This window comes from Scylla paramamosain, chromosome 44 (assembly GCF_035594125.1).
Source record: "Scylla paramamosain isolate STU-SP2022 chromosome 44, ASM3559412v1, whole genome shotgun sequence".
Lineage (NCBI taxonomy): Eukaryota > Metazoa > Arthropoda > Malacostraca > Decapoda > Portunidae > Scylla > Scylla paramamosain.
In genome coordinates this window covers 6,288,102-6,299,986 of record NC_087194.1, presented here as the reverse complement: position 1 = coordinate 6,299,986, position 11,885 = coordinate 6,288,102, and the positions used below count along the sequence as shown (strand labels likewise).

General features: G+C 43.6%; 1 protein-coding gene across 1 annotated transcript; it reads left to right on the top strand.

The window, feature by feature from the left end:
- The first annotated feature begins 236 nt into the window (after positions 1–236).
- LOC135093910 (uncharacterized) lies at positions 237–9,701 on the top strand. Its single transcript, XM_063993575.1, has 3 exons — positions 237–823; positions 1,129–1,171; positions 8,104–9,701. The coding sequence occupies exon 1, from the start codon at positions 289–291 to the stop codon at positions 811–813; it is 525 nt and encodes a 174-aa protein (XP_063849645.1). The 5' UTR covers positions 237–288; the 3' UTR covers positions 814–823; positions 1,129–1,171; positions 8,104–9,701.
- The last annotated feature ends 2,184 nt before the right edge of the window (positions 9,702–11,885 follow it).

Sequence of the window (11,885 nt, the reverse complement as noted above, 5' to 3'; positions counted from 1 at the left end):
CCATCGGAAGACCTACAAACAAGTCTCAAGTCTATTGAAGATCTGAAGGCCCGCTGTAATTACCAAGAGGATTATAGTAGGCGCAACAACCTTCTGTTTGTGGGAGTGGCAGAAGACCGAAACGAAACATGGGAACAGTCAGCCGAGAAAGTTCGAAAACTATTTCAAGACAAACTACAGTTACTAAATATACAGCTAGAAAGAGCACATTGAGCTGGCCAACACCTTCCTAACCGCCAAACAGCCACCATTGGCCACTTCACCCGGTTTTGTGATCGTGTAGAGGTGATGAGAAACGTCACGAAGCTTCGGGGAACTCAAATCTACATCAACGAAGATTTGTGCCCAGCCTCTCAAGAGATCAAGAAATCTCAAATTCCGAAGCTCGAGCAAACTAAGAGTGAAGACAAGGTAGCTTACTTCCGCCACACCAAGCTAATCACAAAGGATAAGACCATCGGCAGCTCAGTAGGGGTGAGTGGTTCGAGATCCAGCACCGACCCCAGTGGAGCAATGGAGTGCGCCATGGGTGGAGGCGCTGGGACCACTTTTGCTAATGTTGCCGAGTCGAGGACAGCTGGTGAATCTTCTCATGGAGCTAGTGATGGATCTGCCGGCGTGGCTGACGTCCGGGACCGAGATACAGTGGTGAGGACAGTCGATACCCCATGTGTGTCAGCTGAGGCAGTCCTTGTGGATGGTGATCGCCCTGTCAGGGAATCCAGGCCGCGGGACTCGCCATCGACACAACAGCAGGATGCCCTCAACAAAAGAGCTTCACGCAGGCGGGTCCCAACGGAACAGAACAAATAATTTACTATTGGTAAGCCAAACGAGTTCCCCTTCTGTACATCTACGGAGTCATGTCTTGTGACATTTTTCCTTTAGCCAGTTTAGACAGTACTGAACTTATTTCTTTCTTGGACAATACTGTACCACACCATTTTCCCTTCCATATTATTAACGATATGGTATACGATCTTTACAAACATTATGATGATATGCTTAACAATTGTCTTACTGATCACAACTTATTCGAACCTAATTGCAATTACTTTTTTGTGATGATCCAAATGTGATGTTTAGTGAGCACAATGTCTTAAATTTATATGCTCTCAATATTTCCAGTATTCCCCTCCACCTTGAGAGTTGTGTTGAACAGTGTATAAACGTAAGTAATGCAAAATATGATGTTATATGCTTCTGTGAAACTCATCTCAATGATACTATTTCTAGTCTTTAAGATAATTAATTTCCATTTTAATAATAAAAATACACATGGTGCTGGCATTGCTATTTTTACGAGTAATAGTTTTAAGGTCCGATCTCTAGGCAATTTATTGTTTCAATTACCACACAGAATCTCTGTTTTTAGAAATTACCTGCCCACATGTTTTCATAGTAGGTATGATCTACAGACCCCTAAATAGTAGAAATAAGATTTTTTTTGTATTATTCAGGATATCATATCTGTTATTTCCGGCTCCAAAACACCTATTTATATAATGGGAAACTTCAATGTTAACATTTTGAATTATAATGAAAAAAAGTGCCCAAGAATGTTCGTTTCATGTCTCTCAACCATTAATAAGCCAACACGAGTCACCAAAGGTTAGGCATGTCCCACTGGCGAGGGTTTGGGAGAGCCAAAGTTAGGGTCGTCTTTGAGTCGCACTGCTGGGGATGACCACGACAGAGCAAAGCTATTACAGGAAGGTCATGACTTGTTAGGGGTGCTGTCAAGGGTGAGGCTGGAGTGTTGGGTTTGATTAGTTTGTTTGCTAGCTTGCCTTACTCTGCAGAGTACCCCGGAGATGACGCTCAAGCAGAGTTGTCACCTGGCTTGGAGGCTGTGGGCGCCGGTACTCTGTCCAAGCCCCAATCTGGTGTGTCTGGTATGTTGGGGGTCACTGGCGGGGAGGGGAAGAGGTGGGAGTGTACCGGAGGTGGGGAGCAGGCTACTCCCCTGCTGGGACCAGACATGGTGGGTGTTTTGCTTGGTTTGATTGCTGTTACTGCAATTACTTGGGTACCAGAAGAGGGTTCTGTCCCTCTGGGACGTGTTGCTCCACTTCTTGCCAAGGCAGGAGAAGGCAGCAAGGATATGAAGGATCGGGCAGAGTTAATAGAAAATTACAATGTTTTGAATAACCGGCGGAGAGAGGACGACAGAGATTTGATGCTCCGTGCTGTTGTGCCATTCACTGTTAAGGAGGCACCTGTGCAGGTAGCACGTAGAGGTCCGTTAATTGGCAGATTTGAAGTCGGATTGAGTCGGGAGCAGTTGAGGCGGTTCTGGTGGCCGGGTATGGCCACGTTTATTGAGTATTGCCGCGTTGATCAGGCAGGCAGGTCTGATTATTTCTTGTCTACGGATCCTCTCCCTCGTGCTGTGGCTGGTATTGTCTCCCCTTGCTTGGGGATTGTGAGAGATGTTGCTCCTTTGCGCAGTTGTGATGTAGTTGACGTGAGCGTTACGGCGAAGTGTCGAGAGGTAGTGCTGAGTGAGGCTGCCGGTGATGGTGTGCTGCTTGCCGCTCAGGAAGTGCCCACAACGTTGCTGGGGGGCTTCATGTCGGCAAGTTGTTAAGTGTCACGTGCTGGGGTCCGAGTAGGATAGCATGTGATGATGGGTGCCGCCGTCCTCGAAGCTACAAGGAGTCGGGTATGATGCAAAGTGATTGTACGTGGAAGTAGTTGCTGGGACCAGTGGTGATGGCCCAGATGCACGTTGGCCACGTTAGGTTAGGTTAGGTTAGGTTAGGATTAGGTTGGATTAGAGCCGGAGTTTATTGTGTTTGGATGGAAACATGCAGGAGTTTTGCTTCGGGTGCGGGAATGTGTGTGCTGCGTCCTGGAGAGGAGCAACCATCAGCTCGTTGTAGCGATTCCTGTGTCATCGAGTAGTCGGTGAAGAGTGAGGAGTGATGGCGTTGTTGTGCCTGATAGTGAGAAACAGGCTTGGCCGGATCACATTCCAGAATTATCGTTTTATTTGAGTAAGAGCAGGCATGTGACTCCTCTTACTTTTGCTGAAGAAGTGGTATTTTTAGTTCATTTATTTTATGGGTGTGATATGGAGGCTCCAAGGAACCAGGAGCGGGCAAAGACGAAAAGGGATAAGGGCAATGACTGCTTGGCGGAGGAAGCAGTGTGTCCTCCAGTGACAAGTAATAGTGGGGCCCAAGAGTTGGCCCAGATTTGTGACTCAGAAATGGGTTTCGTTTGGCCAGGAAGAGTATTGTCTGGCAGTGCTGTGACGAATCAGCAGGAGGCTACAGCGCGTGGTGGGTGCGTTGAGTGTGTCAGGAGTGCGGGGATGTCGGTGTTGGGTGACTTGTGTTTGTGCAGTGTTAAGTTGATTCTGCAGCAGAGAGAGGAGAGGTGCGAGTGGTTGGAGTGATAATGAAGACAGAAGTAAGAGAAGACGAGGGAGAAGGAGGAGAAAATACAAGAGTCACAAGAGAAGCAGGAGCGATCGTAGCTGCTGGAGAAAACATGATAACTACGAACGTGGTAACTACGACTCCCTGTAGGGGAATGTCCTCACGCCAATGTCGCCGAGATCACAGGTCCTGTGTGAGAGGTAGAGAAAAATCTTGTGGGAGGAGAATGAGGAGGAGAAAACGACCCTGAGTGTATTCTGAAGAAAGCCCTGTTTGTTATAGTAGTGGTAATTATTCTGTTTTATGTTATTGTTATAGTGCTCTCTGTATTTTTAATTTTGTGTGCGCGCTCTTTGATGATGATCTGATGTAAGTTGACTCTGACATGTTTTTAGTGTGTAGTCATGTGCAGAGCCTTGAGTCTGCTTGTTGTATGTGCAATAATTTCGGAAGTTTATGTAACTTACGATTTTTCTGCAAGGTGAGAGACATGTTATGTGCAGTGAAATAGTGAAAAGAGATAAATAGAAGAAAAAAGAAATCTAAACAGGAGGAGAAGGGAGATGACAGGAGAGAGAGAGAGAGAGAGAGAGAGAGAGAGAGAGAGAGAGAGAGAGAGAGAGAGAGAGAGAGAGGGGGGGATAGCGCGGGTGCATGTGTCCTGGATGGATCAGAGACAGTGTTTAATGTAAAACTCTATAGAAGTTGAAATTGTTGTTCCCTACCCGATTTTCTCCTCTCCCATTCCTTTGTGAGAGGTGAAATTGATAAGTCATACAACAGAAGAGTTACTTTTTCCCATAGTGCAATTATTTTTCACCCAGATCCCACAAATAAAGGTCCTGTGATTTTTGTAAGATAGTGATCAGCTTAAGGGAAAGATGCGTTGAGTAGGGAGCGAGTGGCAGGGTGGGAGACGAGCCACCCACGATTGGGGTGGTGCCTTCCTTTATTCAGTCAGTAGCGAACTGGATACCATAGATGATAGATGTCGCGAAGAGAGAGGCATAGATGATGGATGTCGCGAAGAGAGAGGCATAGATGATGGATGTCGCGAAGAGAGAGGCATAGATGATGGATGTCGCGGAGAGAGAGGCATAGATGATGGATGTCGCGAAGAGAGAGGCATAGATGATGGATGTCGCGAAGAGAGAGGCATAGATGATGGATGTCGCGAAGAGAGAGGCATAGATGATGGATGTCGCGGAGAGAGAGGCATAGATGATGGATGTCGCGAAGAGAGAGGCATAGATGATAGATGTCGCGAAGAGAGAGGCATAGATGATGGATGTCGCGGAGAGAGAGGCATACTTACACTTGGACAGGGAAGGTATATTATTATTTTACACTTAAGGGTGGGATTACTGTATGATGTATTATTATACTGAGTACTAGTTAAGCTCCACGGGAGGCCAGTATTTGGACAGTCCTAATCATCATTTCAAGGGTGTGTCAGAGCCCTTCTACCTCGCTACTCCTGTAGGCTGGATAGTGACTCCACCTGCAGTCTGAACTGTCTGATTGTCCATCATATTTGTGCCTGTATTCTGATGGGAGCAGACACTTCTCTCCCGCCCCTTTCTGCCTATGAACAGTGTATGCTTCTGTGTGCTTGTCAAATGCTTCTAAAAAAGTCCGGGCTTGCAGCTGTGCTTATCAGGAGTTTGAGGATTGTCTACTTTCTCCTCAGATTTCCAACAATTTTTATAGGAGGTGGGATCTTTCTTGGAAGATAGGCTTCTCTCTGGCCATAGAACGTAATATTTCTGCTGGACAGTGGGTGGTTTTCATTAATGTGGGCGATTTATCCAGTGGGGGTATTACCCTTGCTTTGGGTGTGTGTCGTTTAAATGTGGCTCATTAATTCTTTCCAGCTTGGGGGATTAAACTGAGGTTTGCTTCCTTTTCGGTCGGTGGGTTTAACCGTGTGACGACCTGAGAGGCTTGATAGCTGCTGGTGACCAATAGGTTCCTTGATTTGTTGTTGTTACCCTACACTATGCTGTGTAGGAGGTAATTTAGGGATAAGCTGTGAGAGCTGGCTGTAGTTGGTCTTGACAGGATGAATGAGTGAGCTGTGTAGGAGGTAATTTAGGGATAAGCTGTGAGAGCTGGCTGTAGTTGGTCTTGACAGGATGAATGAGTGAGAATAGAGATTCACTCTTGCATTAAGGAGGTGGACAGAATAGGGGTGAAAGAAAGTAAAAAAAAAAAGATTTGTGCAGCGAGACCGCGGGAGGAGGGGAGGTATGCACTTACCAAGATCAGAGGAGCAGTTAGCATGAAAATACCAGTAGAAGATAGCAAGAAATTAAAAACTGCCATGATGAAATAGATGAAAAAAAGTTAGAGAGGAGTTGATAAGACGAAATGCTTTTGATGCCACTCTGTGTGGAAGAGGAGTGTAAGTAGAATTCCATACATGTAAAGCATACTCCATACATAGACGGGTAATGCCTCTGTGCAAAGTTAACATATGGGGAAGTGAAAAAAAACCTGGCGGAGAAGACACAGAACACCTAACATCATAGCTGTTTTAGCTAGAGATGAAATATGAAGTCTCCAGTTTATTTACTTTATTTCCAGAGTATTTGTAAAGGACAGACCGAGGATGTTCATTATAAGAGTAAGGGAAGCTACAAAAAGTTACCAGACCTACAGGTGGCAATCCTTGTGCGAAACATACCTGCTAATCTTCACCATCATCCTCATCTATAAATTTGTCTAATTTTCTCTTGAAGCTCCCTAATAACTACCAATAACCTGATTACTCAGTCCACTTCCACTGTATTTGAGGACCAATTCCTTTGTATCTCTTCCTTGAACCTGTTCCTAAAATGGGTGACCGCTCTAATCCCTCACACTACCGTCCTATTGCTCTAATTCCATGCTTCCCTCACACTACTAATTCCATGCTTCTCTAATTTTTTTTTTTTTTTTTAATATATCCTCTATGTTCTCTAAAGTTTTTTTTTTTTTTTAATATATCCTCAACAGGAAGATTCTCATCACTTTACAACCTCCTATCTGATCGCCAGTATGGGTTACGTCAAGGCCGCCCAACTGGTGATCTGGTTTTCCTTACTCTTGGTCATCCCCTTTTATAGTTTTTTTGGTGAAACTTTCGCTTTTACCATAGACATAATAAAAAACTTTAAATAGAGTCTGGCACAAAAGCTTTGATTTCCAAACTACCCTCCCACGGCTTCTATTCTTCTCTCTGTAACTTCATTCATTCCTTTCTGACCGTTCTATTGCTGCTGTGGTATACGGTCACCGTTCTTCTCCTAAGTCAATCAACAATGGTGTTCCTCAGGATCCTGTTCTGTCATCCAATTTCTTCCTATTATTCACCAATGATCTAAACCAAATTTTTTTTTCTTATCTGCTCCTTCGCTGATGGTACCACTCTGCACTCACCACCTCTGATGGTACCACTCTGCACTCTGCGTGCTGAAAGCGTATATAACATATAAGCGTATATGTTTCGTCACTCTGCCTCGTGGCAGAGTACAGCAAACGTAGAGGGACAGTGCAGAGGAACTTGTACTGACAGCAGCCAGGTGCAATCTGACCCACTTCCCAATTACAGGCAGAAAGTAAACTACTGTGAAATACTATCGTGAATCCTGACGAAGCATTCAAACCACAACATCCATCCCGACACCACCTAACAACACTCGCACCGTTACATCATACAAATGAGACACTCGCACTGTTTCACACACACACCCTAATACATGTAGCACAAGAAGGAATTGGAATAATAGAACAAAATACGGATATGAGGTTGTGATCGGAGGAGCACAACAGAAAAGAGTAACAGAAGGATTAGAGCCTAGGAAAAAGTTAGGAATGTTTGGCAAATCTCCAAGATAGTCTGGAAAACGAACAGGGTGTCGCACTAACTGGAACTCATGGAGAAAACGAAAGTTAAAAGATTCACCAGTTTGGTCAGTGAAGGAAGAGAAAAGCCAAAGATGGTGGTGAATTTTAAAATCTCTAAGAATAGAGATCTCCGTGAAAGGAAAAGAGTCAGGATGGGCTCCACTTTAGAAGTTAAATAGTCAAGGAATTTTGTATAGTTAGAAGAGTTAGGTGAGAGGTATACAACACAGATTAATTTAGTTTGGGAGCGACTTTGCAATCATAACCAAATGGTGGAAAATTAGGGAGATAAAAGAGTGTGGGCACGAGGACAAGTTAAGTCATTGCGAACATGGGATCAACATCTAGCTTTGGATTGAAAATGAGGATACACAAAGTAGAAAGGAAGAGGGAAGCTGCCTCAGACATGTACGTTTCGGTGAGGAAAAGATAAAGTTTAATAGAGGAGAGGGGTTGTTCCACAGATTAAAAATTAAATATAAGGCTGCGAATGTTGCAGAAGTTAATTAAGAAAAAAATGGTCATTTCAATATAGGGTCTATACCAGAAAAAAAACAGTCCGACCTGGGGACATTTGTGGATTTCGAAGCTGGTTTTGGAGTCGCCATATGAAATTTTGGTGTGTGTGTGTGTGTGTGTGTGTGTGTGTGTGTGTGTATGCTACGGATGATGAGAGCCTGCCTCGTGCTGTACTGACTCCATAACCCACCCTGAATCACTTAAAACTTTTTGATATTCCTTGCCATCACAACCACCACCACCACCATTCTTCAATAATTTTGTTCTGGTTTTGTCTTTCACTATATTCAATCAACGTAACTGTTTGCAGTGAATGAGATGAGGTTCCAATCTCAGCCCATCGTCTCCAACTGCCACCTGCAGATCACCACCAGCCAGGGAAGAACCACAGACCAAGACAATGAAGGCTTCTATTGCGATATTCTGCCTAACCTCTCAGCACGCCGAGTGATTGTATCGCGGCCTGCACAGGACTCAGAGGAACCCGTCTACGATGACATACTACCAGAACACGGCGTGCGGCCTCGTTCACCTTTTTATGAGAATATGCCTCTTCCTGGTGCTGCTGACACCCCTCACCGGCAATTAGAGGCTCCAGGAGTCAGTGGGTCACACATCTACGCCACGGTGCCGTAGGCAACATGTAATGCATGCTGGTAAATACAACCCAAAAGTCTATTAGAGGCTCCAGGAGTCAGTGGGTCACACATCTACGCCACGGTGCCGTAGGCAACATGTAATGCATGCTGGTAAATACAACCCAAAGTCTATAAGGAAACCAATTCCTATGTTTTTGGAAGGGAGCAGCGTTGGACAGGCTTGTTCCTTTAAGCGTCTGGCAGTTATGTTTTGTGCTTTACTTAGCTGGTTAATTTTATCAAAACTTATTGTTATGACCACCCAAACAAGTCTATCTCCAACGATACTTCCTCATGCCACCCTTCAACCAGCAGTTAGGGGTGGTACGATTCACCACTACCACCACCTTGCACAACCTTCACCTGACCAATCAAGAGGAGTATTGTGTATAACCCCCCACACCAAACACTCTGCCTCTCCCCTGCTCCACCCAAGCCTTTATATCCTCGGCGCCAGGACAGGAGGTAGGACAGTTCCACCATCGCTAGTGGTCTTCACTACCTTGCATTCCACGGGCTCCCTCCTGGATGGTCGTCAGCATCTCGTACATCTGAAGCTCCTGTGGTTTTGTATTTTGCATTGTCCTCCTCAGTAGGATTATATATTTAAGTGTTTTCTGTTTTGCTCACCTATTATTGCTTACCTAGTATTGGATGGTGGAGAAATTATTGCTTACCTAGTATTGGATGGTGGAGAAATAAGAAAAGTTTCTTGTATCCCCACCTCTACTACTTGTTTGCTAGCCCTTTACTGCTCGTAACGCTTTATATGTGTCAAACTTGAATACGGCTATTGAAGGAGCTGAAACTTATTTCGTCTGGTAGTAGCTTCCACTCCTGTATCATGAGCACTGTAAACCAGTTTCCCTTGAGAGTGGATTTCCAGTGATGAGGCACAGCCAGCTGGTCACGCTGTCATGAGGCAGGGGTGGGGTTATTTGATTAAAGGTTGAATGTTATTAATATTAAGCTGGAGGGTAATTTTGTTGTGTTTTGTTTGCTTAATTTGTTTGTGTGTTTTTCAACTTTAGTTTGTTTGGTTGTTAAAATTAAGGGCAGCTGCCACCAACCATGGGTTTATGTCTAATATATATTTTTTTGTGTGGTACGGTAGCATTGTTCTTATAAATCATCCGGGGATTTATAAGGCAATGAAAAATCCTATAACAAAAAGATTAATTTTATATAATTTTATATGATGTAAGTATCTATATAAAAAAGCAAAGGCTTCATATAATTTTTCTCTGAATAAACAGTTCTTTATGTTGGAGTTGTGGGATCCTTGTGCCAAGTGACAATGCCATAAACCAGTTGATGGAAAAAAAAAAAAAAAAGAAACTAAGTTTATTTTGAGTGTGGCCAGCAATAAACCTAATTCAGGATTATATTAATTTTTGGTATCTAGCATCCCAAGTTCTATGTGGTTGTTACATCAAAATATGTTGTGTATCACTGGTGTAATGAGCAGTACATAATCAAGAGCCTCTGGTCATAGCTGTCGTCATCTCTCTTTTCTAGTTATCTCTCATTTTGGCTTCCCAGTTTTCAAGCATAGGGATAATTTTATTTTCATCCAGTCCTACCTCATTTGTTTTGGCCACTTTTTCCTCCTTTCGGTGTTGGTCTGTTACGGAAACCAGAGAATAAATTAACTGATGGGAACCCGTATTCGTACAATAGGATTTAACCCATGGGTCACACTTGAGTACCTCGTCATCTTCTTTCTCCAGATTCTCACATTTAGCATGAACCAAGGCACAGCAGACACCTTCACAATTTTTCCTGTTATATATATTTTTTTTTTTTTTTTAGGGATACTGGCCAAGGGCAACAAAAATCTAGTAAAAAAAAAAAAAAAAAAACTCATTGAGAAGCCGGTCCCCGAATAGGGGACGAAACGGTAGTCAAAAATTGAAAGATAAGTGTTTTGAAACCTCCCTTTTGAAGGAGTTCAAGTCATAGGAAGGTGGGAATAAAGAAACGGGCAGGGAGTTCCAGAGTTTACCAGAGAAAGAAATCAATGATTGAGAATACTAGTTAACTCTTGCAGTAGAGAGGTGGGCAGAATAGGGGTGAGAGAAAGAAGAAAGTCTTGTGCAGCGAGGAGGGAAGGCATGCAGTTAGCAAGATCAGAAGAGCAGTTAGCATGAAAATAGCGGTGGAAGACAGCTAGAGATGCAACATTGCGGCGATGAGAGACAGGCTGAAGACAGTCAGTTAGAGGAGAGGAGTTGATGAGACGAAAAGCTTTTGATTCCACCCTGTCTAGAAAAGCGGTATGAGTGGAACCCCCCCAAAACATGTGAAGCATGGACGGATAAGACCCCTGAACAGAGTTAGCAGCTGTGTGGGTGAGAAAAACTAACGGAGATACAGAACACCTAACTTCATAGAAACTGTTTTAGCTAGAGATGAGATGTGAAGTTTCCAGTTCAGATTATAAGTAAAGGACAGACCGAGTTTATTCAGTGTAGAAGAGGGGGACAGTTGAGTGTCATTGAAGAAGAGGGAATAGTTGTCTGGAAGGTTGTGTCGAGTTGATAAATGGAGGAATTGTGTTTTTGAGGCATTGAGCATTACTGAGTTTGCTTTGCTCTAATAAAAAAATTTAAAAAGATCAGAAGTCAAGCGTTCTGTGACTTTCCTACGTGAAATGTTTACTTCCTGAAGGGTTGGACGTCTATGAAAAGACATGGAAAAGTGCAGGGTGGTATCATCAGCGTAGGAATGGAAAGGACAAGAAATTTGGTTTAGAAGATCATTAATGAATAATAAGAAGAAAGTGGGTGACAGGACAGAACACTGATGAACACCACTGTTAATAGATTTAGGAGAGGAACAGTGACCGTCTACCACAGCAGCAATAGAACGGTCAGAAAGGAAACTTGAGATGAAGTTACAGAGAGAAGGATAGAAGCCGTAGGAGGGTAGTTTGGAAATCAAAGCTTTGTGCCAGACTCTATCAAAAGCTTTTGATATGTCCAAGGCAACAGACAAAAGTTTCACCAAAATCTCTAAAAGAGGATGACCAAGACTCAGTAAGGAATGCCAGAAGATCACCAGTAAAGCGGCCTTGACGGAACCCATACTCGCGATCAGATAGAAGGTTGTGAAATGATAGATGTTTAAGAATCTTCCTGTTGAGGATAGATTAAAAAACTTTAGATAGGCAGTAAATTAAAGCAATAGGACTGTAGTTTGAGGGATTAGAACGGTCACACTTTTTAGGGACAGGCTGAATGTAGGCAAACTTCCAGCATGAAAGAAAGGTAGATGTTGACAGACAGAGGTGAAAGGCAAGCTGCAAACACGGAGGCAAAGTTTCGGAAAACAATAGGAGGTACCCCATCAGGTCCATAAGCCTTCCGAGGGTTTTAGGCCAGTGAGGGCATGGAAAACATCATTGCGAAGAATTTTAATAGGTAGCATGAAGTAATCAGAGGATGGAGGAATA